This window comes from Peromyscus leucopus, chromosome 10, assembly GCF_004664715.2.
Source record: "Peromyscus leucopus breed LL Stock chromosome 10, UCI_PerLeu_2.1, whole genome shotgun sequence".
Taxonomy (NCBI): Eukaryota; Metazoa; Chordata; class Mammalia; order Rodentia; family Cricetidae; genus Peromyscus; species Peromyscus leucopus.
Window position 1 is genome coordinate 14459821 of NC_051071.1, and position 15501 is coordinate 14475321.

General features: G+C 46.6%; 1 protein-coding gene across 5 annotated transcripts in view; it reads right to left on the bottom strand.

The window, feature by feature from the left end:
• Sertad2 (SERTA domain containing 2) overlaps positions 1-15501 on the bottom strand; it is a 114906-nt gene that overhangs the window by 16983 nt on the left and 82422 nt on the right. Inside the window, exon 1 of one of the 5 annotated variants that reach the window (XM_028876314.2) lies at positions 5886-6016. The exons of 2 other annotated variants lie outside the window; for them this stretch is intronic. In XM_028876314.2, the coding sequence (XP_028732147.1) occupies positions 5886-5896 (11 nt within the window). In that variant the 5' untranslated portion in view covers positions 5897-6016. Of the gene's footprint in view, positions 1-4935; positions 5239-5867; positions 6017-15501 lie in introns of those variants that run through there. 2 more of the 5 variants (XM_037208959.1, XM_028876317.2) reach the window with 2 other exon arrangements.

Genomic DNA, 15501 nt, shown 5'->3' on the forward strand with positions numbered 1-15501 from the left:
AGCACTTGGGAAGCAGAGGCAGGCGGATCTCTGTGAGTTCAAGGCCAGCCTGGTCTATACAGCGAGATCCAGGACAGGCGTAAAGCTACACAGAGAAACCCTGTCTCGAAAAAACAAAACAAAACAAATTGTTCTGTGATTACCTAGCTTATGTAAGACCCAGGGTTCCATCCTCGGCATTACAAAAATCACTTAATAGTCTGTCCAGGACTCAGCAGTCCTGGCACTTTCCTAGCCTGCCTGAGTTCCATCCCTGGCACTGAGGAAGAGGGGCGAAGACACACAACTTCAGAAAGGCTCACCACATTTCCCCAGCAGAGAGTAAAAATGTTCTGCTGAAGCCGTAGAAGCCAGCTTCTGCCAGTCAGGCTTCAGGGAGAGTGAAGACAGACCCAAGGACAGAGACATATGCAGGCACACAGTGCTCCAACAAAGTGTCCCCGTCAAAGAGGAAGAGGAACCTCAAGAGCTAGCACCAGGCAGCCACCACCTGAACGTCTCATCCGCGTGGCTACAACTGTCGGCAAGCCTGTTCTGGTTCAGAGATGACCTTGGGACTTTCAGATTCCCTGAGCCTAACGTGGGCAACGCTTCACAGCGCAGGGTGGGGGGCCCCAGCAGTCTCCTCCAAGCTCAGAGCCAGCATGGGCTGGGACGGTAGATAAGCAGCTGGCCACAGAGGAGAGCACAGGGCTGGAAAGCAATCTGCAGCCAGGGACCGTCGTGAGAGCTGTGTGAGCACAGTCCAGTTGTGTACCTTACTATGACACCAGCGTCCAGAGCCCACTGTCATCCCAAGCCTGTGTGCGTGTCCTGGCGACAGAACCCCCTTCCCTCCGCCAGTCTAAGGGAAACTCCTCAGAAGAAAATGAAGTGTGGGGAGCGGGGGCGTCTCAGGGAGTTGCTCATGAAGGCTTTTAAAGGTCCAAAGGAAAGCTTAGGTGAGTTAGGAAATGGGCGAAGTTTTCCGCAAAGACACAGCTGTAGTATTGCAGATGTGCCTGAGCTTTAAGAACTTAAGTTCGCTGCTACTTAGAGTTACTGGAGAAACAAAGCTGCCTTTGGGCACCTTAAACTAGTCAGACTGGCTGTAGCAGTTGTACAGCCTGCCTGCTGCGGCCTCCTCCGCCCTCTCCCTCCAGCCCCCACCCCCACGTGCCCACACAGTTCAGTCCACTCCTGAGGCAGCGCCGCCAGCTCCACCTCACCCATCCCTGCTCCTGCCATGCCTGCTGGGATGCAGGGCCAGCTCCACCGAGAGAGGCCAGGCAACGCCACTCTCCACAGACAACTGCAGCCGGGCAGCAGGCAGCTTGGGCCACGCTGGATTTCTCCAACAGACCTAGAAAGCCATGGTGCTTGCTTCTGCCAATCACAGCAAGGATTTTCAATTGAGTTCAGATGACGGACAGCGGCCCTGAGAGGGGACAAATGAACTTTCCCGGCTTGTAGGACCCTCAGACTGCAAACGGTCACCTTTCCAGAAGCAAGTCTGTACGGTCCAAGAATGTATTTGTTTTATTCCATTAAAAATCATGTATTTTAAAAGATATCATGCTGTTTGTATCTTGAAATGTAATTTACACATTTTTCAAAGGAAATTTTTGGACAGTCAAGCATGTTTTTGTCTCATGATCTTGGGGGGGGGGACAACAACAACAATGAGTCTCTTTATTACCCAGAATAGGAATGCTGTCTTATTAGGCTGACATATGCCATTCACAGACTCATACAAAGAATGAACTGCTAGTCAGTGCTAATGGAGAAAGACGCAGCTCCACACAATGAGTGATGGACGCTCTGGGACAGTTGTGTTCATACGGCTTCCCAGTATTTGTGCAGGACAAGTTTGCCTTTAATACCAACTACACTGGCTAAGACATTTTTTTTTCTCTTTAAAAAGCAATCCAACTTTGGTTGGTTGTTTCATTCTGAAATATTAAAATCAAATTAAATACCCAGACACTTCTTAACAGAAGTCACAGCCTGTTAAGTTTCTGACAAATGTTTAATGGATATTCATTCATTCGTGGCCGACAGAACATGCATGCATTACTGTGCACATGCAACGGGCACAGTGTTTTCAAACTTTCGTGTGTCACTGCTCAGAGCTAACCGCTGAGCCTGAGAGAGCTCAGATGGTAAAAGTGCATACCTCTCTAGCATGGAGACCAGAGGTCTCCCCAGAACCCAAGCAAAAGTCGGAAGGAAAACTGATTCCACAAAGTTGCCCTCTGACCCCGCATGAATCCTTCCTCCATCACACACACACACACACACACACACACCCCTTTTTAAAAAATATCTAATAGAGAGATGTGTGAAGGCCGGCATGACCCTAAGTGGCAGACCCTTTTCACTTAAACTGAAGCTTTGTCTTCTGGTATCTTTAACATAGGTCTGATCTTTGGACTCAACAATCAGACACGCCCCTCCCTACCTCCTTCAACTAGAGCGCTCTCTCTCTCTCTACAATATGCCAAAACAATTAAAAAAAATATCCACAGCTGCTAAGTTTAGGAATTCTCCAAGTTCACTCTTCTGAATACACACTCACCTACTGTTCTCTAAATAACACTGGCTAAGTGGTCTTCATTTTGAAAATACAAATAAAATTACAACAAAACTCACACTTTGGCCGGGTGGTGGTGGTACACACCTTTAATCTCAGCATTCAGGAAGCAGAGGCAGGCGGATCTCTGAGTTTGAGGCCAGTCTGGTTTACAAAGGACAGCCAGGGCTACACAGAGAAACCATGTCACAAAACAACAAAACAAACAAACAACCCCCCCCAAAAAAAACCCAACAAAACTCATCCTTTCACTAGTGTTCTTTAATAAGAAACCACAGCAAAAGGAACCTGCAAACGTGTGCGGCGGCTCTTACCTTTCTTCGTCTCTAGAGTCTAACACATCTTAAGTGAGGACATTCTTGAACTATGGAACCCTTTACCATCAGAGCACTGTTTAAAGTAGTGGCAGCCATAAGATATCAGCTGTCACACATAAATTTAAGTGACTTAAAAACAGAAAAGCATATGTTGCTTACTATGCCGTTATTAATAATCAAGTCTTAGTGACTGGGTAAATTTTGTATTTCTGTTCCTTAATTAAAATTAAAAAAGCTTTTATGCAGGATAATTCAGCAATGGCAATGTAAAGATTTTCTAAATCGGAGTCAAAATCCTTCTCTCAGTTCTTTACCAGAAGCTGGTCTGAGCAGCTGTTACCTAGGAGTCCGTGATACCCGCCTGACAATGAAACTCTTCTAGGACCCCTCCTGCTGTGTAGTGGATGTGATAAAATGAGTCCCTTCTCCTACCTGTTGAAATAAAGTAAGGAAGAGAGCCAGGTGGGGACGGGGGAAGTAAGCTACCGAGTCCATTTCCTAAGACTTCTCACCAGAGAGCACACACTGCTGGACATATTTCAGTTAGGAGAGGAAAGACACTGAAGGCCTCTTAACCTGAGACCAAACACTTGCTGGCCTGGAACTCACTGTGTAGCCAAGCTAGTCTTCAACTCCCACAGACCCACCAGTGCTGGGGTTACAGGTTTTTGCCACCACACCCAGGCCAGCTCCATAGATTTCTAAGCGAAGAAACGTACAAAAATCCATCAGGAAAGTAAGGATCCACGATTATTCTTGTTCATGCCAGAGTTGGGATCTTAGTATCTTCCCCCTCAAATAAAAATAAAGTGGTACTAGAGGAGAGTAGCACCTAGGGTGAGGTAAGCAGAGTTTGTTCGTACACGTACGTACACACACACACACACACACACACACACACACACACACACACATCCCATCCCCCACAGCAGAGCAGCCCAGTGCTCTCAGGTGTGTAGCCCTCCAGGAGTTAAGTAGAGCCTTGGTCTATCTCACTCTTGTCAGTAACAAAAACTAGAAAAAGCAACTTTGAACAGCTAGGGCCTTGGCAATCCTACGGGTGACTACAATTTCCAGGCTCTTGACACAGGTTCTGAACACTTAACACATATTGGGAAATCAAAAGCATGTTTCAAGAACAAAGCTTGAAAACACTGACCCTCCCTTAAGGTCAACTAAGGTTTGACCAATTCTACTCAAATACAAACTGCTATTTCTGAGGGTGAGTGTCTTAACCTGCTGCCTGGAAAAACCTACTTTCCACTCCTAAAACTACTTACTTACAAGCAAAAAGTTACTCTAAAACAGACCAGACCGCCTCATCCTTTGGCGAAACTTAACATTCAACTCTCAACTCTACTGATTGCTACTGTTTCTGCTAAAGCTAAGACAATTTATGGTCAAGAAAAAATATGAACAATTCAGGACTTTCTCCCGACGCAATGGTTCTCTGAAGGGTGCCCAGTGTCAATGGTACAAAGTCTACGCGTCGGGACAGCTGGCTCCCCTCAGCACCGCCCCCCCTCTGCCCCGTCATAGGCGGTTACCACCAAGATGACTTGTAGATTTCTAATTTAAAAACCAGGGAGGCGTTAAGTTTAATATACATTTGGTTCCAAAATCAATTCACTTAGGTACGGGGAAAAAAGAGGGTGAAGAGAGCTGTTTTAACCCATGACCACTGGGAAACTCTCAAAACACAAGATAGCAAGTTGGATGCAAACTCAGACACGGAACTCAAAAGTGAAGCAGCCTCCGGGCCAGCAACGCGAATCTTAAAAAAAAAAAAAAAAGTCTCGCACGTCCGCAGCACCACAGCCACCCCAGCGAGCACAGCCACCCCAGCTAGCTATAAAGGCAGCAGCTCCCAGCCCCGGCCCCTGCCCCGGGTCGTGACAGTCGGGGTCTCCAAGCGGCCGGCGGGTGCGCCCCAACCTGCCCAGCCCGGCCTCCTCCGCCTTGGGCTCCCGCCTGGCCCAGCCCAGCACCGCCCCCCGCCCGCCGGAGCCCAACCCCGGGGAGCCTCAAGCTCGGCCGGGAACTCACCACAGGCAGGTCCGCCCGGAGCTAACGCATCCGAGGGGTTTCCACCCACCCCTCAAGCTATGCCCGCTCCATGCGAGGCGCCCCGCCACGGGGCCGACGGTGGCTGGGAGCGCGCGGAGAGGCCGGAGCTACCACTCCGGCGTCCTCTGCCTGCGCGTCAGGAACATTATACAATGGTGGAGGAGGCGGCGGGCAGCCGGGAGGAAGCAGGAGGCGGGCGGAGGGGACGCCCGGGCCGAGCGAGCCACGGCTCGTGCTCCAGCACTAGCCGTGCAGGAGTGACGTCCGCCTGCGAGCCTCCGGCGAGCTCCAGCCAGGCCCCGTAGGCCCCGCCCCCCGCCTGGCCGGGCCCCGCCCTGGCAGCCCCGCCCCTGCAGCCAGGCCCCACCCTGCCTCCCTCCCACCTCAAACCGCAGGCCCCGCCCCGCCCCTGCTCCACAGGTCCTGGCCCCCGCAGGGCCCCGCCCCCAGCTGGTCCGGCCCCGCCCCAGCACCGCAGGCCCCGCCCCGGCCCCGCCCTCCACGGGCGGTGCCATAAATGCAGATTCCGGCCCGGTGAATGCTCAGGAAGGGGCAGGCGGGCACCAAGCTTCTGCAGGCAGCTCTGTGGACAGAAAGCACAAACAGGAGAGGAAGGAACCGGGGCGCTCAAGCCGAGGGGCCACTACTACCACTATGGAAACCCCCACACACTGGGAAACAGGCAGATGAGGGAGCGGGTGGGACAAAGGCGCAGCGCAGGCAACAATCCGTAGAGGAGCGAGACCACAAATATGACAGGCATCTGAGCTATTCGGCCCTTGGGCCGGACGGCGGGAGGGTAGGGTCCACCAATGGCCCCAGATGTCGGAATGGGGGGAGGGGTCAAGAGCTCCATGTGGAGCTGGCGACGGAAAAAAGTTCGACAGTCGAAATGGGTCACCAAGTAATACCTTTGGAGCGGGACAGACCTGAGTTGCATTCTGTATGGAGACCCAGCAGCTGGGCGGAGGGAAACCAGGCTTGGAGAACACGGCGAGCCAGAGGCGTTGTCCTCTGCCCACAAGTTTCACGCTGATAGCCTTAACGTTCCCCTTTAAGAAACAAAAAACAAACAAACAAACAAAAAACAACCTAATGTTTTTAACTACTCAAACTTATCAGGGGACTTTGCATTGTCCTTAGTATTAGTATGGAGTGCATGTGTCTAAGTGCTTCGAATTTAAGAGCACTAAGAATTTAAGAGCTCAGCTGGAACATTTATGATTGCTTTAAAAATGACAGGTACATTCTGCATAAAGATATTACAAAAGTAATTCAGGCACCTTAAATTTTTGGCTGCCACCCAATCAATACTTTCTTCCCACTTTGCTGTTTAATGGTCCACTACACTAGTTATATTTAAGGATAATAAAGCTTTAAGACTTAACATAAAGGTCTTACACATAAAGACACATTTGGACCAACTGTTCTGTAATGATTTATCAACCAAGTTGATGATCTTATCAAAATTAAACATGAGTTAGTGCCAGGTGTGGGATACCTACACTAGGTAGGCAGATCTTAGTTCATGGCCAGGCTGGTGTGTGTGTGTGTGTGTGTGTGTGTGTGTGTGTGTGTGTGTGTGTGTGTGACATAGACAGTTCTAGGCCAGCCAGGACTGCATAGTGAGAAGCTGTCTCAAATAATAATAGTAACAATGTGGGCCAAAATGTTAAAGGAGACATCAGATTTTATCAGTAAGGGAAGTAAAAAGGTTTTGTTTGTTTTTAGTGAACTCTTGGCATCATCAAAATCTCATACAGATGTTTCATTGGGTATAACCAATATCAAAAGCTAACTGTCTATCTCTGGCAAGTCATTATAATAGCACTTAAAACTGGCATCACAGAAAGTATGCTCATGAGGCCCTATGAGGTCTTGTTTGGTTTATGCCTAGGTGGCATAAAATTTTCAAACGTTTTGCTAGAGAGCCAAGCTATTTTTCATTTCTAGAGTTCTGCCTTTGAAGACAACATAACTACTCACAGCTCCCTACCCACCCACTCAGACTTTCAGCGCTCACTTTAAGAAACAGCCATTGAAATAGACGCCGCAATAATCTCTTCCTGTGATGTCTTTGTGGGAGGCCAGAGGTATTTAGTTCTGTTGAATTTAAAATGAATCGAAACTGTTATTCATGAAGTTAAGAAAAAGACACAGAATTTTATACCACTTGGCTATTTCCTAGCAAATGGCTTCCCATATACAGTGGTCCTGTACAAAAGAGCCAAATGTGAAAGTCACATCTTTGCGTGTCCACAGAATGAGCACATGGTTGCCTGGAGTCTACTCTGGGTGCTCAGTAAAAGTTGGGGTTCTGAGGAAAGCAGCCCACGGTTGCTTCTGGGGTGAGGAGCTGTCCAGGTTGTATTTTTGAAGGCTTGATAGCCGAACAGTGCAGGCATTACATTTTCACTTTCCCAACTTTTAAAATCTGGTGGATTTGCCCAGTTGGTCAGAGGGTGACGTGGCAGCCTCACAGCTGCCGGTTTGGTCCAGCACCAGTTACCCCTTCCCTGCTCCTTCTAAGGCTGAGTTCCACGGAGGCCAGCACAGCAATCCCTGCCTAGTCCCAGACATTCAAAGATAAAGGAAGAGCCTCCCTGTATTTAAGAACAAATGATTGCTGAGGAAGAAGGTTAGGACTGCATATATGTTTGTGAACAATGTGCATGCCCCGGTCCTGTGGAGGCCAGAAAAGGGTGTTGGATCTTCTGGAGCTGGAATTACCAATAGATAGCCGTAAGCTGCCATTGGTGCTGGGAAGCAAACTGGAGTCCTCTACAAGAGCAACGCGTGCTCAACTGCTGCACCATCCCATCAGGCTCCCTTCCCTGAACTTATGAAGTACACACAACGACCAGTTTTTTAAAGACAGTCTCTGCACATAGCCCTGCCTGTCCTAGAACTCTGTAGCCCAGGCTGGCCTCAAATTGAAAGAGATCTGCCTGCCTCAGCCCCCAGAGTGCTGGGATATAAAGGTGTGCACACCACAGATGGCCTAATTTTATTTTTTAAAGAAAAATATTAGTTATTCCTACAAAATGATGAAAGAAATTCTAAGGGAAATATAAGTTTGGACTATACATTTAAAAAGTCCATTTAAGGGGCTGGAGAGATGGCTCAGCAGTTAAGAGCACTGGCTGCTCTTCCAATGGACTGGGGTTCAATTCTCAGCACCCACATGGCAGTTCACAACTGTCTGTACTTTCAATTTTGGGGGATTTGGCATCCTCACACAGACATACATACAGGCAAAACCCCGATGTACATTAAAAAATAATTTTTAAAAGTCCATTTAAAATAATCTTACTCTCAGAGCTTCAAGAATTTAGAATTTCTCCATCACATGTTAGGCAGTCACATTTAACTATCACACATCTGTTTAGGGAGAAGAGAATCACCCCTTTCCTCATCCCAGACAGTGGTCAATTCTGAAAACTGTGAAATGATAAACTCATCCAGAGAGGTCCTCTCACAGTAGCATCCTAGATGCTAGTTAGTTAACAGTCCGTGCTTCTCTTGACATTCTGTGACCTGATCCCACAGACTAGTCTAGCACTGTACTGACCCAAGGGTGCTCTTAGCATTCCATTAGCATGGACCAAAGAAACAAGGGACAAGTCAGGCGCACCAACAAAGACTACTGATTTATTTGTGTCTACATAGGATGGTCTGTGTGTGGAGGGGACAGGACCCAGGGCCTGCGGCTCACGCTGGGCAAGCCCCCCCTCCTCCACTGAGCTATACCCCCAGCCGGAAAAAACAAAAACAAGCTTCCAAAATTTTACTTACTTTTTTTCTTTCAACTTACTTCTATTCTAGATCTGAGGCTAAAATACTAGCAATTATCTGTCTATCAACATTCTTAGTCTTGGTTTTAATGTCAAAAAAGGACAAATGTTTCAATTATTAAGCCACTGTATAGAACAAGATGGGCTAGATGTCTTTTCATGGAAAATATGATATCAACTGTAGAATTACCATAATAACAGAAAATGAGATAGATTTCCAAAATAAAATTCTGGAAGTCACATCCCTTACCTGAGCCGCAGGGAACTTACACAGGATGTGAGTGAGGCCAGGAAGCAGCTAGTCGCACACAGATGGAACCTGATGACACACTAATCTACTGCAAGCTTCTTCATTCCACCTCTTGGGCCTTGTCAGGCCTTTTCCCTGCGTCTCCCTCAAGTCTCAATCCACACAAGCAGAGCTACTGCCCCAAGCTAAGGCCCTTTCCCCAAAAGTTACCACGTTCTTAAAAACTGGGTAATGGCAGCCAGTTTGGTTCACAGGTACTTCATTCTTTTTCTTTCCTAAAGATCTGACAGCATCTAAATCTTAAAAACAGTATTTTGGGGGTGGGGAAGTGGGGGCTGGGAAACCAAACGTTTCCATTTCTCAATCTAGCACTATCCGGCTGGTCTCCACACACTGGCGTTCTATCACAGGAGGGGTCTATAACTACCTACCCTGAGCAGGTAATACACCTTCTGCTCACACCCTCAGAACATCTAGCTCTCACGTTAGAAGGCCAGCCTCCAGGCTTTTCTTGTCCTAGGAACCAACTCGGTGATGAAGACTCTTGACAGAGAATCTGAAGATCTACAAATCCATTATTGACTTACACATTTTTAGCGTGTGTGTGTGTGTGTGTGGTGTGTGTGTGTGTGTGTGTGTGTGTGTGTGTGTGTGTGATCCTGCCGCATGCAGAGGTAAGAGGACAACTTCTAGAAGTCTGTTTTCTCCTTTCATCATGGCACCCTGGGATCAAACTAAGATGTCACAGGCTTGCCTTATCCACTGAGCCATCAAGCGGCCCAACCTGTGACTTGTGATTTCAGTGTCATTTACTGTGTGTGTCACAGATCTCAGGTCAGTGTGGGTTCTGCTGAAACAAGCCCAGGGCTGTATCAGGTCATTCTGGGTCTAGCTCCCCGCCCCAGCCCCGGGAGGCAGAATCCGGCCCTCAGCAGCACAGGGCTGACTTCTGCACCTTGACTCTGGTTTCCGGAGCCCTTTTAGAAAAGAGCTAGGAGTCTCTGAAAGGGGAAGTTCACTCAGGTGCTCGTGGAGGAATTCTAGGGCTGAAAATGATACAATACTTCATAAGTTGCTCAACTTGTCCAGAAGAATAGAAAACCAAGTCCATATTCACACAATTCTAAACGGAAGTAGAAATATAAGTGTTCTCTTCAGTAGGCCATGTTCTCAAAACTTTTCATGTCCAGATGACTCAAGCCATTTTCTGGTTTCAAAGTCTAGAGGAAAGTAGGACATTCTCCAAGGCCTCCCACATGAACCACGGGCTCATCTCGGCAGCACACGGCTGGGCCGGACACAAGGAGGGCAGTTGTAGCTCTCCAGGTCTCCGCAAGGAGGAAAGGAACTCGGAGAATGGCCCGATACTGGTGTGTACCAGAAACTGCATATCACTTAGACCCGACTAGAAACAAAGATATAGATAAAAATAATTCTTTTACCCCAAACTCCAACCCTGCCTATCCTTGGCCTTATTTGAATCCACAGAATAAACAATCCCTAACCACAGAACAACAAATAAATAGTTTCATATATCTGCCAGCCCTTCACTCATCTCCAGAATGCCCATAAACCAGCCATTTTTAATCACCCCATTGCTAGCCTCCAGGACAGGAAGCAATCATTAGGTATGTACTGGAGAAGTACTAGAGGAATGAGTGGGGAAATTAAGGAGTTAATCCTTTACAAATATAAATTCATAAATAAACTGGTTCTAATCTTTTACATAACCTAGTTTCAAATTTGTGAGCTCATGTGTTCCTGCTACCTCTGCCTCCCAAATAAGGAACCACAGACCCATGCCACTATGACTGATTTTGACTGTGTTCCCACTGTGTGTGTGTGTGTGGAACCAAAATACTCATACAGCTTTTTCCAACTTTCCTAACCACAGATCACTTGTATTTCTAACGACTTTTCAGCCTCTCTGTACTATATATACCACTCAGGTGGAACCTAGTTAAAAGAGCTAACCAGCCTTACAAAGCACACTCTTGAAAGTTGATCTGTACAGACTTTCTATTGGGGAATGACCTTACTGATAACCACCAATTTACTGCTATCATTTTGCCACTGAGTACTTCCTTAGAAGATTTTTCTGTTCTACTTACCCTAACAAAGTGTCAATTAAGCCATACATACAAATACAGCATTTGGGGGCTGGAGAGGTGGCTCAATGGTTAACAGAATTGGCTGCTCTTCAAGAAGACCTAGGTTCAGTTCTGAGCTCTCACATGGTGGTCCACAATCATCAGTAACTCCAGTCCCAAGTGATCCAATGCTGTCTTCTGACCTCAGTGGGCACCATGCACACATGTGGAGCACAGATGTATGTGGAGATAAAGCACCTATCCACATAAAATAAAAATAAATAAACCTCAAAAAAATTAAATGCCAGTAACCAAACATGTACTAAAAATTAACAGCCAATTTTAGGCCAGCCTGATCTACATAGTGAGTTACAGGACAGCCAGAGCTAGACAGTGAGACTCTGTCTCGGGCGGGGGGGGGGGGGGAACCAAACAACAACAAAAAATTAGCAGTCATTTTAACTGCAAAGAAAACTTGCAGCCGGGCGGTGGTGGCGCACACCTTTAATCCCAGCACTTGGGAGGCAGAGGCAGGCGGATCTCTGTGAGTTCGAGGCCAGCCTGGGCTACCAAGTGAGCTCCAGGAAAGGCGCAAAGCTACACAGAGAAACTCTGTCTCGAAAAACCAAAAAAAAAAAAAAAAACTTGCCTAAAATGATGACAGAAGAAAAATTTTTGTAAAAGCATTACTCTAATGCCAGATGCTTCTCATATTTCAAAATCAAGCATATTTATACGATCAGCTAGACTAAATTATACTTTCTGTAGTATATTTTTCATCTCCATTGTAGTAACTGTCTAGGATCATCTTCAAACCATCCATGAAACTCAGATGTGGTAGGGCACACCCAATCTCAGCCACCAGGAAAGTGATAGAGAACTTGAGCCAGGAGTTCAAGGTCAGTCTGAGCAACACAGACAAGTCAACAACAAACAAATGAAAAAATATTTGTGAATAAGGAGGCCCTTCGAGGAAGAATATGTTGATGTTAAACTACAGCTATAAAATTTCTACTTTGAGAAGTTGAAAATTCAAGACTTCAATGGAACTGTCTGAGAAAAAACACAGGAGCAGGATATCTACAGCCCCTCCCATTTTTGCCTTGCTGGGGACTGAACCAGGGCCTCACGCATGCTAACTAGGTAAGCCCTCCACCACTAAGCTTCATCCCGTCTTACGGTTATCTTTACTTTAGTCATGGACGTAGAGTCGTTGTTTAAACAACTGCTAGCTGGGAATGGCGGCGCAGGCCTAAAGCCAGAACACACACAGCGATCCCCCAATTCTTCATGCCAGCACTTGGCAGACAGGGACAGTAGGTGCATCTCTGTAAGTGTGAGGCCGGCCGGCCAGCCTGATCTACATAGTAAACTTAGGCCAGTCTGAGCTACACAGAGAGACCCTGTCTTAAGACAGCCGCCACCAGAAAAATAAAACAAAGAATAACAACAAATATCCTATTGCCAAATGAAGGAGACAGTTTCAAAATTATCCAACATCTGGACCAGGGAGCACACCTGTAATCCCAGCAGTTCGGAGGTCAAGCCATCCTCAGCTATGAATTCAAGATGAGTTTTGGCCATATAAGACCCTGTCTCCAAATTAAATTAAATTAAGTAAGCAACTGTAGTCCTTTGCTTGAAATCAAAAGTTGTGAAACTATATATATTTTTTTATATTTGAAACTTCAGAAACACATAAAATCAACTAGGGAGAAAGAGAAGTAGCCCAGACACCAATAGTACATTATTGTCTGGTTAGCCAGACAAATTTACACATGCTTTAAATAGCGAGTAAAAAAATTTAATCTTGATAAGGAATGATTGTTTCAAAACTGTTTGTTTGTTTGTTTGTTTTACAAATCCCACTTATGTCATAAGAAATTCCTTAAATGGGCAATTATCAGAAAAAACCTGTCTTTAAGGAGAAGAAAACAGCAGCAAATGATCTATGTACAACTTTACCTTTTAAAAAGAAGTTGAAAGACAAGTGGCCAGCAGCAAACCCTGAGGCCACACGCTACACGCTACACCCAAGCGCATGCTGTCACCCCTCTGCTCAAGCCGCACATGGACGGACATGGACTTAGTCAGCCCAGCAGCACTCAGGACAGTTTTTGAGAGTCAGTCCTTTCCTTCTACTGCGTGGATCTTGGCTGGGGTTGAACTCAGGCCATCAGGCTTGGCAACAAGCAACTTTACCCACTGAGCCATCTCGCTGGCCCAAATTCAAGGCTTTCTGATGTATGTTTCACATACAGAACTGTTCCACTAACAAGCAAAGAATCATCAAAACCTGCCTAGGTGGGTATGTCATTGTATCAAGGTGTCTGTTAGTAAATAGGTCACTGGACACTAGGTTAGCTCCAATAAGAAATAAAACTAAGGTAAGAAAAAAGGAAGCCGGGTGGTGGTGGTGCACGCCTTCAGTCCCAGCACTTGGGAGGCCGAGGCAGGCGGATCTCTGAGTTCAAGGCCAGCCTGGTCTACAGAGGGAGTCCCAGGACATCCAGGGCTACAGAGAGACCCTGTCTCGGAAAATGCAAAAGAAAAAAGAAACTAGGTTAAGAAGAGAAGCTCACTAACAAGCGGCAGGGTGAGGATCAGAGCAGCGCTCAGGGGGAGAGGCACTGGCCATGAAGCCTGATGACCTGAGTGTGGTCCCCGGAATCTACACGCACGCACACAGGCGCGCGCGCGCGCGCGCGTGCGCGCGCGCACACACACACACACACACACACACACACACACACACACACTCTAATATTTTCTTAAGAGGCCAGGATCCAGCTAGACTGATGGCAATGGTGGTGCATACTTCCAACCCCAGCACTAAGGAGAGTGAGGCAGGAGGATTGCAAGTTCGAGGCCGGCCTGGGAAAGCAGCATTTGTGAGAGTAACCTCCTGGGTAAGTTCCACACCATGTCCATTCCTGTGTAACTGCTTTAAGAGATTAATGCCCGGTCCAGGTGTGGTGGCGCATGCCTTGGATTCCAGCTCTCGGGAGGTGGAGTCAGGGAGTTCTGAATTTGAGGTCAGCCTGGCTTACAGACTGAGTTCCAGGCCAGCCAGAGCTACACAGCGAGAGTCTGTCTTTTTTTTTTTTTTTTTTAGGAAAGGAAATTAAAGTCTAAATTACAAAGAAGATTAGAAAAAATTTTAACTAATTACATATCCATCTTTAATCCATTTCAATTTGTTATAACGTTAAAGTTGTTGAACATTTTGCTTTCTAGTTTTAATGATGAAAATTAATAGCTATGAGGATAAAGTCTAGAATTACTATTTCTATATTATAACCAGAAATGAAAAGTAAAATGAATAAATGCCTTTCCCAAGTTATCAGATGAAAGGATCCATAATCAGACCCATGACGTTTTATGGACAAGAATACTTCATCCTATATAAATGCTAATGTTCCCCTACACCCATGAGAACATTAAATGCAATTCCAGTTTTCAGCCTGAGGGTGCACTACGGTGGCAAGGGGCTGGCCTGCCATGCGGGGCCTTGGCTTTAGCACCTAGTACCAAACACTTCATTTTTTTTTCAATTTTGTGTCGGGATGCGGCTCAGTGGGTAGAGGGTCCAGTTAACATGAAGCCTTGCCTACTGCTTTGCAATCAGGCTCAGCAGAGAAGGCAGCAGCAGGTCACTGGGTCAGAGGAGAGGCTTGGGTCCCCTCACTGCGCCTGGCTGGGCCCCACTGGTGGTGGCCACCTCTCCGTCAGCACAGCTGCTTCTGTGTGGCCCTCCACCAGGCCGTCCAGCCTCCCTGCGTTTCCTGGAGGCCTTTCCCCAACATCACCATTCCCTCCTGCTTCCACTCTGCATGCAACCACTCTCTTATCACTGACAGTCCACGTCTCCACTGTCCCAACTCTGTCAAAGTCCTCTCATTTACATCTCCTTGGTTGAGTCATTTATGTAGAACTCCAAGAGAAGATACTCAAAGCACAAACTACAGAGAAAACAATCAATAACTCTGATTATGTTAAAAGTTAAGTATCGCTGGGTGGCGGTGGTGCCACACGCCTTTAGCACCAGCACTAGGGAGGCAGAGGCAGGGGGATCTCTGTGAGTCCGAGGCCAGTCTGGTCTACAGAGTGAGTTCCAGGACAGCCAGGGATACACAGAGAAACCCTGTCTCAAAAACAAACAAATAAACAAAAAAGTTAAGTATCTGTTAAACAAAATAAAGCAAGCTAAAGATTATCAAATAATATGTGAGGAGGTTCACACACTCAACAAAAGTACTTAGAATTCACAAAGAATACTTGAGCTAATTTTTAAAATGATAAAAAAATACAATAGTAGGAAAATGGATAAAACAAAAAATCGAATGTCAAATAAACATGTGAAAAGTTAGGAACTCTAGTAAAATAAACATGAAAACTATATAAAAATAAA